General features: G+C 47.3%; 1 protein-coding gene across 1 annotated transcript; it reads left to right on the top strand.

Moving 5' to 3' along the window:
* Window positions 1–500: 500 nt before the first annotated feature.
* HPX (hemopexin) lies at window positions 501–11,530 on the top strand. The gene is made up of 11 exons (XM_070383100.1): window positions 501–577; window positions 959–1,029; window positions 1,122–1,193; window positions 1,365–1,486; window positions 1,748–1,836; window positions 2,372–2,447; window positions 3,103–3,253; window positions 3,947–4,159; window positions 4,422–4,529; window positions 9,212–9,342; window positions 9,423–11,530. The coding sequence occupies exons 1-11, from the start codon at window positions 501–503 to the stop codon at window positions 9,975–9,977; spliced, it is 1,665 nt and encodes a 554-aa protein (XP_070239201.1). The 3' UTR covers window positions 9,978–11,530.
* The last annotated feature ends 5,232 nt before the right edge of the window (window positions 11,531–16,762 follow it).

Here is a 16,762-nt window from a genome sequence, read left to right as displayed (position 1 = left end):
GCTTGGCACAGTTCACAAAAATGTTACTTTCCTCTTCTCTCCTCCTGCGTTGTTCAGGCAAGTCCAACCACGGTCAGGTGGTCCTCAATCAATCTAACCCCTTCTTACCCTTTATGGGTACCCAGACGCATCAACAAGGTGAAGAGTCATGTTGAACATCAATGGCCTGGGCCAGTCACCGCTCAAAAGTCACCAAAGTGCTTTGCTGTCCACCTGAAACTATCAAACGTTGTTAATTGGCTATACTCCAATATAAAATAAAAAGTTTAAAAAAAAGTCACTGAAGGGGGATGGGGCCTCCTGCCGGGAAGAGTTAGTCTTGGATTCAGATTTCTGTTCAGACCCTGACCTTATTTGCACTGATGTAATCAGCCAATATTGGCATAGTCCTGAGAGATCTTGTTCCCAGCAGGCTTGGAGTGGGGGTAGTGCTGTTGCCTTCTCTATATAGGGGGTTCAGCCAGGTGCCCAGCGCTGTCCTGGGGCCTCTCCAGCTCACCATGGCTCAGGCATTGAGAGCGCCAGTTGCACTGTGGCTGTTGGGCTTGTGCTGGTCTTTGGCTAAAGCCCACCCTCTGTGAGTGAAGTTGAGGCTGGAGAAGGAGGACCGGGGTTGGGATTAGAGTGGGATAGGGCCAGCTTTTAGGTCTGGGGTAAGTCTGGGGTCTTGGGACTTCCCTGATGGCTCAGACAGTAAAGCATCTGCCTAAAATGCAGAAGACCTGGGTTTGATCCCTGGGTTGGAAAGATCCTGTGGAGAAGGAAATGGCAACCCACTCCAGTAGCCTTGCCTGGAAAATCCCATGGACAGAGGAGCCTGGTAGGCTACAGTCCATGGGGTTGCAAAGAGTCAGACGCAACTGAGCGACTTTACTTCACTTCTTCAAGTCTAGGGTCAGGAGCTAAGGGAGAGGGGTTAGCTGCTGTGGAGCCAGACAGCTCTGTGTCTTCTCTCTAGGGCTAGAGCTCCTGAGCTTGGGCACGGAGTTGAAGGTGGGAATGTGGCCAAGCCGGATCCAGACGTGACGGGTGAGGCCCTGACTCTCTGTGTCTGTCTCTCTGCTTCTGCATTGTATCCTCTTACTGATCTTTCACCTGCTGCCTCCCTGCCTCCTCCCCAGAACGCTGCTCAGATGGCTGGGGCTTTGATGCCTCCACCCTGGATGAGCATGGGAACATGCTGTTTTTAAAAGGTAGGAGGGGCTGGGATTGGGGCATTTGGGACCTCAGACTTGGTCGCCTTCACCAGGATGTATCCTGGTGGTCTTAGGAATTATTTAAGAGCATCACCCATGGCTTCTTTGTAACTATCTCAGTAGGCCAAAAGTTTGCTCTGGGTCCTTCAGTGACTGTGTGTTTTGCAGGGGAGTTTGTGTGGAAGGGTCATGCCTGGGCCCGGCAGTTGATCTCAGAGAGGTGGAAGGATGCCCCCAGTCCCGTGGATGCTGCATTCCGCTATGATCATAACAGTGTCCTTCTGATCAAGGTACAACTGGACTCAGGTCAGGGCCAGGCCAGAAATGCTGGAGTCAACATGAGAAACCCTCCCCTAGGTGGCCCTTGCCAACAGGTTCCAGGTTTCCTCCTCCTGGGCCTTCCTTTCCTGAGCAAGGTCAGGCTAGGGGGGTGTGTGTGTGTATGCATGCGGACCTGACAGGCGCCACATCCAGTGGCTCTTCTTCAGTCCTAATCTGCCTCCACACCTCTCTGCTACTCCTCAAGCTGTCGACCATCCTTTCCTTCCTAGAAATTCCTCCTTGGCTTCCATGACCCCGCATCTGGTCTTCTTCCTATGGTTGCCAGGTTGTTCGCCGCACAGCGGTACCTGGCCGAGGGGTGAGTGGAGGATGAAATCCAGCCCACTGTGCTCATCAGGTCCCATGTCCTGGCCCAGCTTGTGTCTGGTCCTTCTGGGCACCTTCTCCTGACTCACACAAAGATGCCGCATGGCTGGGTGGCCCTCACTGCTGGGTTTGTTTTCCCTCCTGCCTTTTTTTCTTGCTCTTCTCAGCTTCTCATCCTGGGCCACTCCCTGAATGTTCCGTGGGGATCCTTCCCAGCCTTTCCATTCACCCTCCCTGGGTGATCTCAACTACTGCCACGGCTCTGAGACTCTCCACGTTGTGGACACCAGATATGGCTCTTTCCCCAGAGCTCCAGACATTTCTTTGCAAGTTCCTGGCTGACATCTTCAATTTAGATGTTCTGTAGACACCTCAAATACAGCACCCCCCAAACGGAACACAGTATCTTCTGTACAAATCCCTCTCCTCCCAAGTCCCCTATTTCAGCAAATGGCACCACCACGTGCTGCACCCTGTAAGCCAGGGGCACACGGGTCATGAGACCTGGCCCTTGCTTATCTTTTCAGGTTGATCTCTTCCCCAGCCACATTCACTGTATGCCAGCCACATGAGTATACGGTGTACATGCTACTCCCTCTGCTAGTAATGCCCTTTCCACACTTGTCTACCTGGAAAATTCCTGCTCAGTTTTGAACACCTGGCCCAAATGTTCCCTCCTCTGTGCAGCCTTCTAGGAATTCTCTAGGTTGACTTAGGCACCTCTCCTTTATTCCCAATGCACTTCACATGCCTCCACCTTGGGGCTCACATGGCTAGGACACACTAGGGGCTCACTTTCTGTTTTTGTACAGGGAAAAAAAAAAAGAAGTCCTTGAAGGCAGAGATAGAGTCTTGTCACCCCTTTATGACCAGTGCTTCTCACAATACCTGGCATATGGTAGTCATTCAGCAACTGTTTCTTGAGTGAATAAATGAACAAATGAATGTTTGAATGGATGGATGATCGCAGGATGACTATGGATGTGCCTGCCAAAACCAATGGTGTTGCAGATAATTGTACCATGGGCGTGCTAGTTGCACATAGTCAGATGTGTGTGTGTAGTAACAGTGATTGGATTTGCACAAATTGAAGGTGTATATTTGTGCAAGGGGTCAGCACATTGTTGTCCACAGATGGATTGAGAGTATGGGGGACTGCAGAAGAATATTATGTTAAGTGTGATAGATCAAAGGTGTTGTGTGAGCAGAATGGCAGTGTCTGGCATGCATATTAAAAATAGCATGCTTTTGTGTGTAGGGGGACAAATTCTGGGTATATCCTCCTGAGAAGGGGGAGGAATATCCAAAGTTGCTCCAAGAGAAGTTTCCTGGAATCCCATTCCCACTGGATGCAGCTGTGGAATGTCACCGCGGAGAATGCTCTCATGAGGGTGTCTTCTTCTTCCAAGGTCAGTGCAGGCTGGAATAAGAGAGCGTGGAGTAGCGGTGGGATGGTGGTGAGGGAGGTAGAGATAGGGAGGGTGGTGCTGGTAGAACCATGATATGGTTTCCCAAGAAAGAGAAATAGAGAAGCTAATTAAGGTCTACATAGTTTAAGTAGGGGAAGTAAGAGGAAGTCATTCTGGGGAAGTTAACTGGATATAATTCTGCTAAAAGCCCTTCGTGTCCTCCATGACCCTTAGGACAAACCTATGTTCTTTAGTCTCACAAAGTTCTTCATGACCTTACAGACAAGGTTCTCCAAGTCCCTCCAGCCTATTGACCCTCCAGTGTTTAATCTCTCAATCCTTCCCTTGAATATGAAGCCCCCCAAACTCTCTGCTATTCCCTAGACACCCAGTTTGCTTCATGCTTCCATCTCCCACTCTTGACTGCTTTGTAACTCCTTCAGTTTTTAGTTTAAGTATCACCTTCTCTGGGAAGTTTCCCCAGACTCTTCCCACTGCCCTTGCTGAACTGATCATGTGTACTTTGCTGCTGAATTTTGTCATATGACTACTTTCCTCAACTGGGAACTTGTGCTGCTGGACTGTGAGCTCCGTGTGATGGGGGCCACATCTGGTCCATCCTGGGGCCCAGTGCAAGCACAAGGGAGGGCACAGTCTGGCCTCACCGAATGCTTGTTGGTTGATTGGACAAAGGCAACCACACGTGGTTCTGGGACTTCTCTACAAAAACCATAAAGAAACGTTCCTGGCCGGCCGTTGGGAACTGCTCCTCGGCCATACGATGGCTCAACCGCTACTACTGCTTCCGGGGTAACAAATTCCTGCGCTTCGACCCCGTCACGGGAGAAGTGAATTCCACTTATCCTCGGGATGTCCGAGATTACTTTATGTCCTGCCCTAACAGAGGTGAGAAAGACCCAGCCCTGGGACCTCTGGAGACATGTCCACCTTTCCTGAGTCTGCAAACGCCATACACCCCAGCTCCTACCCTCACCTATGGAATGATACCTTGGCCCTTGCCCCAGCCCCACTTCCATTCCGGCTCTTCCCAACTGTCTTCATATGGGGAAGACCTGCACCCCCAATACCCCCAGCGGTTTCTTCCACCTCAGACCTCATTCTGACTTCTTGCCTTTGTGTGTTCTCCCTTGCTTATTTCTCCCCCAAGGCCATGCACATAGGAATGCAACCCAGCATATGGATAAGCGCTGTAGCCCACATCTAGTCTTGTCTGCATTGCTTTCTGACAACCATAGTGCCACCTACGCTTTCAGTGGTAAGAGATGCCCTCCAATCCCCCCATCTCTGTCCTCCAATCCCCCTGTCTCTGTCCTCCCTACCTCCCTACTCTTTCCTGTGTGCCTCTCATCTCTGAGATATTTCCTCCATTTTCATCACTGTGCCCCTTATGAAAGGCTCCCATCCTTTCACCCTGGCATGCTCCTTTTCACCTCTCATTTCCTCAGATGCATATCTGAGGAACCTATCTCATTGTCCAGGCCTCTAACTTCTTCCACCTATCTGCCTCTCAGTACTATCCATGCAAGGTTTGTATCTTCTCTGAACCCCCTGAACCTATGACTCCTCATACTCCCTTTGCTCCTGCATGTCTCTGACCCTCTCTACACCGCTCTACCTCAAGCTTATCCCCAGGAGCTCCATCTTTTTCCAGGTGCCTGGTTCCTACGTCCAGCCTCTGGGCCCAGCATTACCTGGAAATAAGATGTTCCCGTTGCTGAGCATCAGCCAAGAAGTGTTCAGTTCCTTAGATCTTTAGGCAATAGCTTCACTAGCCTGATAAGATTTCTCCCCTGAGTGACTAGGGGAGACCCCTCTCCCCAGACCTGTGCCATTAATTAGTAAAAGCCATCTAATAGTACCTAAGGATAAGTCTTGATCCATACTTGAGGACAGCTCTAAGAGAGTGACCTATCCCATATGTCTTACACTCAACCTAAGACATATGTATGACAGGATACAAGTGTGAAACAGTGGTTTAGAATACAGCAGAGTGAAAAATCCTTCCTTACTCCTAACCCCTGAACAAATCCGATCAGATGTGACTAGCAAGCTATAATGAAAAATACACAGCCACAAGCAGAGCATATCCCCATATCAAGGGGGATATAGAACATAGCAGCATATCCCCATCTGTAATGAGAACATACATCCGTGATGAAACACACACCTATAGTGAACAAGTAGACCTGTACTGAGAATACAGCCAGAGTAAGAACACATACGTCTCAGGAGAATATGCAGCTATGGTGAGAGCAAGGCACCACTGGGAGAGCACACACACAAAGTGAGATAGCTATGGAAATAGAGATAGAGATCGATAGAAAGACATGGAGATAGAAACACTAAGAAACTAGGGCTACAGGGACCACACAGAGACAGAGAACACTCACCCATGGCGAGATCGTGGAATCTCAAGGCCATGTGCGCATAAACAGAATGCAGCTGAAATCCTAAGTCAAGAGTATTAGAGATGTTCCACAGCTGTTGAGAGAACACCATTATGTTAAAAATACCCAGCCAAGGTGGGAACTCACTATGTTGGCAAAAACACCAGTATGACCCAGCTGTTCAGCAAAGGGCCAATTCTCCCCTCTCCTTTATTGATAAACCTCTTGTCTCTAGCTCACGGTTTCTAATCTATTCTTTCTGCTTTCCCAACTTTGGCTCACACATGGACCATTATGTCCTCTCGATTTTCTCTCTAGTTATGATCTTTTAGCCTCAGATACAACCGATAACTGCCTCGGTTGCTCTTTTCCCTATTGGCTTTCCAGAGAGAGAATGGGACTGGCCCAGCCCCATAGTTTTATTCCAGACCACGTTAAAGTGGCTGCTGGTTGGTCTCTGCATTGGCTATTGATGGACTGGGGGCTCAGCACTTATTTCCTCTGCCCAAAGAGCAGCATAGCTCTGATTCTCAAAATAGGAGCCATGATTAGGGTAGTTTCATCACGAGAGAAAGGTGGACATGTGGTCACTGAGTCTTGCCTGGTTAATACACATAAAGAGAGCTTGTGGCTGCATGGGGAACACCGACTATTTATCAAGCACCTGATAGGCACTGGGCATTGTTCTAGGCACTGGGATACAGTGATCAACATGGCAGGCAAGACAATTACCCTCACAGAACCTGCTGGAGAGAGAGATGATAAAGAGAAAATAAAAGAGAATACTTTCAGGCAGTGTTAATAGCTGTGAAATGTCCTGGGAACATTAGAATATTTCTTATTCCCAAATACCATTTGAAGCTAGTATAAATGGATTTGTGAGTTGTTGATATTTTAAAATATAAAATAAAAAATGTTAAGTGTCAAAAAGCTGTGAAGGAAATAGGACAGAATAATTGGATAGAAGTGAAGAGAATGATGGGCCCCTTCTCTGGGAGATGATTTTTAAAAAATATTTATTCTATTTATTATTTATTTGTCTCAGAGAAGGCAATGGCACCCCACCCCAGTACTCTTGCCTGGAAAATCCCATGGACAGAGGAGCATGGTAGGCTGCAGTCCTTGGTGTCGCTAAGAGTCGGGGACGACTGAGAGATTTCATTTTCACTTTTCACTTTCATGCATTGGAGAAGGAAATGGCAACCCACTCCAGTATTCTTGCCTGGAGAATCCCAGGGACAGAGGAGCCTAGTGGGCTGCCGTCTATGGGATTGCACAGAGTCGGACACGACTGAAGTGACTTAGCAGCATTTATTTGTCTGTGCCAACCTTAGTTGCGGCATGTAAGATCTTGTTCCCTGACCAGGGGTCGATTAAACCCAGGTTCCTGCATAGGAAGCATGGAGTCTTAGCCACCAGACCACCAGAGAAATCCTGAAGAGATGACTTTTGAGCTGAGATTTCAGTGATAAAGAGAAATTAGCCCCATAAGGCAATGGAGGAGAAGCATTTTAGGGAAGGTGAACAGCAAATACTTTGAAGAGTCAAGAAAGGAGGCCAGTATGACTCGAGTGTTGGGAAAGAGCAGATGAGTGGCTTGAAAAGAGGGAGAAAGGAGCCAGATCACATGGGTCTGGGAATTCCCTGGTGGTCCAGTGGTTAGGACTCTTATGTGTTCACTGCTGAGGGCCCAGGGTTCTGTCCTTGGTCGGAGAACTAAGATCCTGCAAGCCGTGCATGGACCAACCAAAAAAGAAAAAAGATTATATCATGGGCCTGGTAAGGATTTTCAACTGTAAAAGGAAGCCAGGAGGGGATCTTGAGTTGGGCCATGATCTGTTCTGACTTAATTTTTTAAAAGATCATCCTTATTTCTTATGGAATGTAAGTCACAGAGCTATAATTGTATAAGCAGGGAATCAGGCGAAGAGTTCTTGCAGCTGTCTGGATTAGAGGTGATGACAACTTGGATTGGGATAACAGCACAGAGGTGGTGAGCAATCATCATGATGTATTCTGGAAGTCGAGTCCATAGCATTAACCAATGCCTTGGATATTGGTCAGAGTCGGGAAGGGAAAAGAGTGGTTTCAAGAATGACTTAGCTTTGGGGAACTGGACAACTAGGTGACAAATGGTTCCTTTTATTAAGATTGGAAAAGACTAGGGTAGAAGGTGTGTGTGTTTGCTGGGAGCAGAAATGAGTTTGGACACATTAGAGTATTGGTATCTAGTAGCCCCAAATGGACACGTCAGGTAGGCAGCTGAGTTTGAGCCTGACACTCAAAGAAAAGGTCCATCAGAAGTGAAAAGAACAGATCAAAAGTCTTCAGTATGCAGATGGGGTTTAAAACCCTGGACTAGGTAAAATCACTAGAGAATGAGGGCAGATAGAGTGGAGGCCCAAACCGGGGGATTCTAATGTGGGATACCAGGCTGAAGAGACATCAAAAAGGTAAGAACGCTGGAAGAGTCTGGAATCACAGGAGCCAAAATTAAAAAAAAAAAATTTAAAGAAGGGAGCTGTGAGCAGTCAAATGCTGCTAAGAGGTAGAGTAAGAAGAAGACATTAGATTTGGCAAGCTAGAGGATACTTAACCCTGAAGAGAGAAATTTCAATGGCAGAGGGAAACAGGAACATAAGTGAAGTGGATTGAGGAAGGAAAGGTAAATAAAAGTTTAGACAATTTTTTTAGGAAGTTGTTATGAAAAGGGGAGAGGAAAATAAGGGCGCTGGTCTGGCTACTTCCTCTGTCTCTGGCCATCTCATGAGATTAGAGAACACCCAGTGGGAGCTTGCTGTGGTCTTCCCTTTTCTTTTTTTTGAACTTTTAATTTTGTATTGGGGTTTGATTAACAATGTTGTGATAGATTCAGGTGAACAGCGAAGGGACTCAGCCATACATATACATGTATCCATCTCCCCCAAACCTCCCCTCCCATCCAGGCTGCCACACAACATTAAGCAGAGTTCCATGTGCTATACAATAGGCCCTTGTTGGTTATCTACTTTAAATATAGCAATGTTTTAGGTTGTAGGTCCTTGTTGGTTATCCATTTTAAATATAGCATTTCTAAAGAGAAATGACGCAAATGAACTTATTTACAAAACAGAAAGAGACTCACAGACATAAAAAATGGACTTATGGTTGCCAGGGGGAAGGGACAGTTAGTGAGTGTGGGATGGTCACACACGCTGCTTCCCTTTTAACTTCTGGCCACCATCTCATTGTAGCACCTCCTCACACGGACATCTGAGATGCATAAGGAGCCCACACCAAACCTCATTACGTTGGCCTGAGCTAGCAACCCGGCCACTCTTCCCCAAGCTTGCCCTTCCATCAGGCCCCTACTGCCTCCAGTTCCAATCAGGTCACCATGCCTAACTTTTCCAACCACACGCTTGCTCTACTTTCTCACCTAGCCTCTTCCCTCTTGGCTTCTGGATGCACTCTCTCCCCCTTCTCGGGACTCACCCCTGCATCTGTCACTTGCCTCTTCACGGCCTGGCCTTTTACCACCAGCACTAGAGCTACCTCTGCTACCCCACAGAGAACCACTACTGGCGTCTGGACAGCAGCCGGGACGGGTGGCACAGCTGGCTCATTGAGCATCTGTGGCCCCAAGGTCCCTCAACAGTGGATGCTGCCTTTCTCTGGGATAAAAAGCTCTACCTCATCCAGGTGTGTGATGGGAGAGAGGCCTGAGGTGGAGACTGGGGAGAATACCCTGCTCGTGCTGATGAATGTCCTTTGTCCTCCAGGGTACCCAGGTATATATCTTCCTGACAAGGGCAGGCTACACTCTCGTAAAAGATTATCCAAAGCAGCTGGAGAAGGAATTTGGGAGCCCTGATGGGGTCTGCCTTCATTCTGTGGATGCAGCCTTTACCTGTCCTGGATCTTCTCAGCTCTACATCATGGCAGGTGAGGGGTGTCGGGTGCTGAGGGGTGGTTGGTTCTGTGTTTCTCCATCAGGGTGTGAGAAAGGCCAGGTGCAGATCCCCGTGACGTGGAAGCCATGTTACATCCGGTGTCTCTTCCCAGGCCAGAAGCTGTGGTGGCTGGACCTGAACTTAGGAGCTCAAGCCAAGTGGACAGAGCTTCCTTGGCCCCATACGAAAGTCGATGGGGCCCTGTGTACAGAGAAGTCTCTGGGCCCCCACTCGTGTTCTGCCAATGGTCTGGGCTTGTACCTCGTCCAAGGCCCCAATCTGTACTGCTACAAAGATGTGGAGGAATTGAGCAAGACCAAGGACCTTCCCCAGGCCCAGAGGATGAACAGCCTCCTGGGCTGCGCTCCCCACCAGCACTCCTGATGCGAGTTTGGCTCAGCTCCTCCTCCCAGTTTCCTCACAATAAAGCCAGAGTGCTTCTTCACCTGAATCAAAGGGCCCTGGTTGTGGAACAATCTCACTTCTTTGAGTTGAGAAGCTTGTAACCTCTCTTTTTGAGGCTCTTAAAGCTACAGGAGATAAGGGAGGGGAGGGCTGAAGGACAAACCTCATTTCTTCATAGGTGATTCCTGAATCCCAGTCATAAACTGGCTTCTTCCAGACTATCATCCCAGACAGGGAAACAGAGGGGAGGGAGATTCCAGAGGGAGGGGATATATATACATATATATCTCATTATGACTGATTTATATTGCTGTATGGTAGAAATCAACACAACATTGTAAAGCAATTATCCTCCAATTGAAAAACAATATTATAAAAAAGAGGGGAACAGAGAAAAATGTACAGAAAGGAACCCCTGTGTTGGCACAGCAAGTAAGAAGCAGAGCAGGGACTCTGCCCTGCTAATAACTGACCACACCTTGGCCCCAGGACATAGAGAAATAGGGCTAGAAGTGGCTACGCATGCACCAAGTGTACTGGCCCAGGGCTGCCATGAAGAGCTGTTCAGTTCAGTTCAGTTCAGTCGCTCAGTCGTGTCTGACTTTTTGAGACTCTATGAATCGCAGCATGCCAGGCCTCCCTGTCCATCACCATCTCCCAGAGTTCACTCAAACTCACGTCCATCGAGTCGGTGATGCCATCCAGCCATCTCATCCTCTGTCGTCCCCTTTTCCTCCAGCCCCCAATCCCTCCCAGCATCGGAGTCTTTTCCAATGAGTCAACTCTTTTCATGAGGTGGCCAAAGTACTGGAGTTTCAGCTTTAGCATCATTCCTTCCAAAGAACACCCAGGGCTGATCTCCTTTAGAATGGACTGGTTGGATCTCCTTGCAGTCCAAGGGACTCTCAAGAGTCTTCTCCAACACCACAGTTCAAAAGCATCAATTCTTTGGCGCTCAGCTTTCTTGTGGCAGTCCTCAAATTGTAGGTCCACGGGGTTCAGGCAGCATCACAGCAGATGAGGCTTGGTTGCTATGAGTTAGGCACAACAAGCGGAATGAAAAATGAGTGTTTCACCTGCCTGAAGCAAGCTGGGAAAATGGAAGAAGGACTGACTCTGGGGCCTGGCACTATGAAACACATTTGCAGAATGTCACACAGCCTCATGGGTGTCCTGTTGGCTACCCATCAGTCCCCTGCATATTTGCACCATCTAGGCCAGCAGTGTCATCTGGGTGGAGGTTACGGTGGTTTGTTCTTTTCTGGTCATAAGCTGACCAAGACTTTAAGGTCCAAACTTACTGACAACCATTTGATTGGGGATTGGCCTGGACTATAGGCAACTGGGTCTTGAGGTGAGACCTTTTTCTTCCTCTACCTTTCCAAGTCACTTGAGGTTGAAAACTTGTTTTAGGCTCAAAAAAAAAAAAAAAAAAAAAAAAAAAAGCCTCAGACTCTAGCAAGGAGCCCTCACTCTGAGCTTCTATATGCTAGCCTCAGTGACCTCTTCCCTTAAATGGGAGCAATACTAGACACTTTCCTATGACGTTGAGTATGGACTCAAACCCACCTCTTGGACTCACTCCAGAGGATCCTTGGAAGGACAACCACACTCTGGTCCATGGTCCCTTCTGACCTGGTGGCCCCATCCTCTGGGGGGCTTTGGAGTCTAAGTAGAAGAGAAGACAGACAAACCTGGCACTGGGGGGCCAGGCCATAGCATGGTTCCCAACAGGCACCAGGCCCTTGTTGATCAGGAGAACTGCCCCAGGTTCCCTTCCCAGGCTCAATATGCTGGGAAGAGGAGCAGGTGATGAACCCCAGCCCCTTAGATCATGGTCCATCCAGGACTGGAGTTTGGCTGGGACTCGAAACAGAGGTAGGGGCCAGGCACCAGGGCTGCGGGATCCACTTCCAAGAAGTGTCTTGAGTTTTCCCTTCCATCCTTGAAGATGTCTGGATGGTTCTCCTCATGGGGTTGGCTTCTTCTCCTTCAGCCTGAGGGGTGAAGACAAGGCCAGAGTCTTAGTTCTGGGTTTCATCCAGTCCATGTGCCACATCTGGAGCCAACATTGCATCATGTCAGGATGCCTAGAGGTGTTTTAAACAGTTATCCAACAACTGTGGTATTGGAGGCTAACTTCCTCCTCTCTACTGAGAAAGGAGGACTAAGTCTCCTCTTCTCTTCTCCCATCTGCTCTGTTGAAGGGAAGCCTCTAAGCTTGTGTCCAAGGAACTTTCAGAAAAGGTCAACTCATGATTCTTCGATCCACCCTCTTAGCACCTCCTATGCTCAGGGTAGTGTGTCAGGCAGTAGAAAAAAAGATGGGTTGGACAGTTTCTGCCCCAAGGTCTGCCACTCTATACAGTTGGGGTGGGGGGAGGTTGGAGGGGAATGCAGACAAGGCATCAGATAAATGCAATAGAGTGAGACAGACATTAAGATGGAAGACTATATATGAAAATGAAATCAGAACCAGCAATACCTGTATGGGGAACAAGTTAGGAAAGCCTTTATAGCTGAATTTTAAAACATGAGTAGAACATATGCAGTGCTTTACCATGCCTGGTGCATAACAGGCAGAAGAGGCAACACAAGCAAAGAAGAGCCAGGAGTGGGAACCACAACTACTCAGCAGGGCTGAGTACAGGGGATGAGTGAGAGGCTGGTTGGAGGTGAGGCTGGAGAAGGAGCCAGGGGCTTCTCAGCTCATGGGGGGCTTGCCCGTCAGGCTAGGAAGCTTGGATTTTGTCTATCTTTGGGGCAATGGAGACCTACTAAGGGATTTTAGACCAAGGAGTCCTCACATTTAATGAGATTTACATTTTAGAAAGATGACTCTGTTGCAGAGTGGATTCTGAGTGAAAGGAGATCACTGTGGATGTGAGAAGGGCACTGAGGAGGTCAGTGCTGTGATCCAGGTATAAATCATGGAGGCCCAGACACTGGTGCAATGGAGATGAAGAGAAGCAGGCAGATTAAAAATCATTTAGGGGATTTCCCTGATGGTCCACTGGCTGAGACTCCACACTCCCAATGCAGGGGGGCTGAGTTCGATCCCTGGTCAGGGAGGTAGAGCCCACATGCTGCAACTAAGAGTTAGCATGCAACTAAGTCCAACGAACACCTGGTGCAGCCAAATAAGTTACTTAATTAAAAAGAAGACATTCTGATAAGAGGGTGACAGAGTGAGAATTTCACCGCCGAACGACTCCATGGACCCTTTTCCTGCTCATCATTGTGCCACTTCTTCCCCAACTTCCCATGGTGCCCTCTCAAATGCACACTCCGTGGTCAATAAGCTTCTGTGTATTCTTTATACACTCCGTGGTTAATATGCTTCTCTCTTTCTCTCCATTGAAGAGATTGGGCTCTGCCCCAGGGACTTCTTCCTACCCCTGGAGCTGTCCCAGTGGAAGGGAAGCAGCTTACCATTGGCAAGACTCCCATACACGCCTATGCTATTTTCTTCCTCTTTCTATGCAGGTTAAATTCTTTTCTTTGGCATCAAGCAAATGAGCCACAGTATCCTTATGGCTCCCATCTGTTAGTAGATGGGAGCAATACCTGTGTCCTCACTTGCTGAAGACCCTACTTCAGTCACCCAAACCAGACCCTAGTCCTCATTCACAACTGCTCCACCTGTGAAGCAATTCCTTAAATTCCAACACCCTCGTGACCACAACCTCCTACCTTTATCCTTCTTCCTTTTCTCTCTCACTGCTCTCTGACTTTTTTCCCATCCAAACTGAACATCAAGGTTGATCAACTGAACAATTTTCTTAACAATGGCTTTATTTCTCTGTTCCTTTTAACTTCTATTTAATCTAACCATGGAAAAGAAAAAAACAACAACAAAACCAAAAGCCAACTTTAGGGCAGAGAAAGAGTGTGAGCTTGAGTCAGACATGTTTGAACTCCAGTCCCAGTTGGCCCACTTACTAACTCTGTAGATTTGAGAAACTCAGCCTTTCTGAGCCGTGTGTGTGGTGTATATGCGTATGCAAAATAGGAAAATATGTATCAACCACTGTTCCATAAGGATAGAGAGAGCACTCTAGATATTCCAAGTAGAGGAGGATTTTTTTTTTTTTGCATTTAAAAAAATTACTTATTTTTAAATTTTAAATTGGAGGATAATTGTTTTACAAGGTTGTGCTGGTTTCTGCCATACATCAACCTTAGAGGAGGATTTGACAGCAAGGAATTTGTTACAAAATTTTGGGGGAGGTCTGAAGAAGCATAAGAAGGAAAACAGAGTTACCCAGAGACCAGGAAACTACCACTAGTCTTGACTTAAAGGAGCAAAAGGCAGAAAAGGTATTGCCCAAAGAACAACAAGGAGGTGGAGCCCACAAATCTGCACTGGGTGCTAAGGCAGCTAGCGTTTGTATTTATGATGCTACTGTAACAGCCTCCATGTTTGCTAGGGTGGAGCCACTGCTCCTGAATTCGCCAGAGGCCCTGCCAAAAACAGAGTGACTCTTTCCTTCCTCCCACCTTCCTCAAGCGAGGGTTCCCATTGGCACAATCCAACTGGAACGAACCGACAAAGGAACCTGAGATATGTGATTTTCAGATCTCCAGCCTTGTTGGTACAAGGGAGATTAAGAACAATGGATGTAGGCTGAGTACCAACAGGCAATATTGACCTAATATATGTGTCATAACTCTTGGTTGCAAGCTATAAAACCTGGCTCAAAGTGGTGTAAACAAAAAATATTGATCAACTTATGTGACTTCAGGAAAAGGCAAACAAAGGTGTTAAATGGATGTTATCAAGCATCTGTCTCTCTCCATCCTTTAGCTCTGCTTTTTTTACATTGGCTTCATTTTCAGGCAGGCTTATCCCTTCTTGTGGCAAGATGAGGATCAGGCTTATATTCTACCAGCACCACTAGCCCAAAAGTGGAAGGAAAATTCCTGGAACTGAGTTTAACTGGCTCAGAATAGTCATGTGCCTATCTCTGAACTGACCATTTTGACTTGATCCTGGAAAAGAGCCCAGCACTGAAATGGGCTGTAGAGTTAGAATGATTCCCATCTGAACCCCACAGATTAAGAGTGGGGAGGAGATGGGTCTTCAAAGAAAACTGATGTGCTGTTACCAATCAGAGGAGGAAAAGATGCTGCACTGGTTACAACAAAGGCAATAACAACTTGTTGATGACAGGATAATATTTATAAGGTTTTCCATATTCTCCATCCAATCCTCCTTCCCTTCCTCAGCTAGAGACTTCAGAAATACTGATATCACTAGGCGTGAAATACCTTAATCTCTTGCCTGGCTCCCACCTTATTAATTATCCTATCTACCCTCTATCCTCACCCCAACCCTTCAGCCTATAAAGCTCAGGTGTCCAATTCTATCTAAGCCCTTGATCCCACCTCCTCTCATCACCTCCAGGATCTCAATCTATCTTTTTTATTTCTTTCCTTTCAAATCTATCTTCTCTATTTCTCTATCTTTCTGTAGTTTATACCCAGGTGGTGCTAGTGGTAAAGAACGCTGCCAATGTAGGAAATGTAAGAGATACAGGCTTGATCCCTGGGTCGGGAAGATCCTCTAGAAAAGGGCATGGTAACGAATTCCAGCATTCTTGCCTGGAGAATCCCATGGACAGAGGAGCCTGGCAGGCTACAGTCCATGGGGTCACAAAGAGTTAAACACAACTGAAGCGACTTAGTATGTATGTAGGCACACAGACCATATTCAAGTCTCTGTCATCTTTAAGGGGGAAAAAAAAAGATAAAACCAGAATCTTCAACTTTGTACCACATTTCAGCTGTCTATTCTTTCTTCCAACTTTCTTAAAGAGGGATCTGCACTTACTTATCCTACTTCCTGATTTTCATTTGCTTAAGTACTATTGCATTGTGGCTTCTGCCTCTATTTTCTGCTAGTATAGATCATAGGGGGATCCATGACCTCCATATTGCCAAATTCAAAGGATACATTTTTTGACCTTGACCTGTTGGAAATCTTTGCTGCATTTGATGCTGTTGATCACATCTTCCTCCTTGAAAATCTTTCCTCCCTTGGATTTCATCCATGACATTAGCTCTCTCCTGCTTCTGCTGCTGCTGCTGCAAGTCGATTTAGTCATGTCCGACTCTGTGCAACCCCATAGATGGCAGCCCATCAGGCTCCCCCGTCTCTGGGATTCTCCAGGCAAGAACACTGGAGTGGGTTGCCATTTCTTTCTCCAATGCATGAAAGTGAAAAGTGAAAGTGAAGTCACTCAGTCGTGTCTGACTCTTAGCGACCCCATGGACTGCAGCCCACCAGGCTCCTCCATCCATGGGATTTTCCAGGCAAGAGTACTGGAGTGGGGTGCCATCTTCTCTTATTCTCTGTTTCTTCTCCGCTTTCCTCTGGGCCTTCTTTTCCTCTGCTGGCTCACCAAATGCTAGCATTCCCAGAGTTCAGTCCTATGTCCTTTTCTCATTCTCTACTTGGTCTTCCTAGGAATGCACTAGAATAGTCCTGTTGAAGAATGGTGTTGAGCAAGTCCTTGCTAGACCTAGCAATTGACTTTTGAGATCCAGTGCATATAATATGGGAGAAGGCAATGGCACCCCACTCCAGTGTTCTTGCCTGGAGAATCCCAGGGACGGGGGAGCCTGGTGGGCTGAGGTCTATGTGGTCGCAGAGTCGGACATGACTAAAGTGACTTAGCAGCAGCAGCAGCATATAATATGTAGGAAGATTTTACTCATGGATTTTCCAAATGATAACAACCAATCTGAAGAAAGAGGGTTTA

Source organism: Bos mutus, chromosome 15 (genome assembly GCF_027580195.1).
Source record: "Bos mutus isolate GX-2022 chromosome 15, NWIPB_WYAK_1.1, whole genome shotgun sequence".
In the NCBI taxonomy this organism is placed as follows: Eukaryota; Metazoa; Chordata; class Mammalia; order Artiodactyla; family Bovidae; genus Bos; species Bos mutus.
Note: the sequence above shows the minus strand (reverse complement) of the source record. Positions and strands in the feature narration are given on the sequence as shown.

What these genes read in the sequence shown, in the direction of transcription:
- HPX (XM_070383100.1), top strand. Translation starts at nt 501, where the DNA reads ATGGCTCAGGCATTGAGAGCGCCAGTTGCACTGTGGCTGTTGGGCTTG. An exon ending in GCCGGATCCAGACGTGACGG is followed by an intron (nt 1,030 to 1,121) that starts GTGAGGCCCTGA and finishes CCTCCTCCCCAG; the next exon opens with AACGCTGCTCAGATGGCTGG. An exon ending in TGCCACCTACGCTTTCAGTG is followed by an intron (nt 4,530 to 9,211) that starts GTAAGAGATGCC and finishes GCTACCCCACAG; the next exon opens with AGAACCACTACTGGCGTCTG.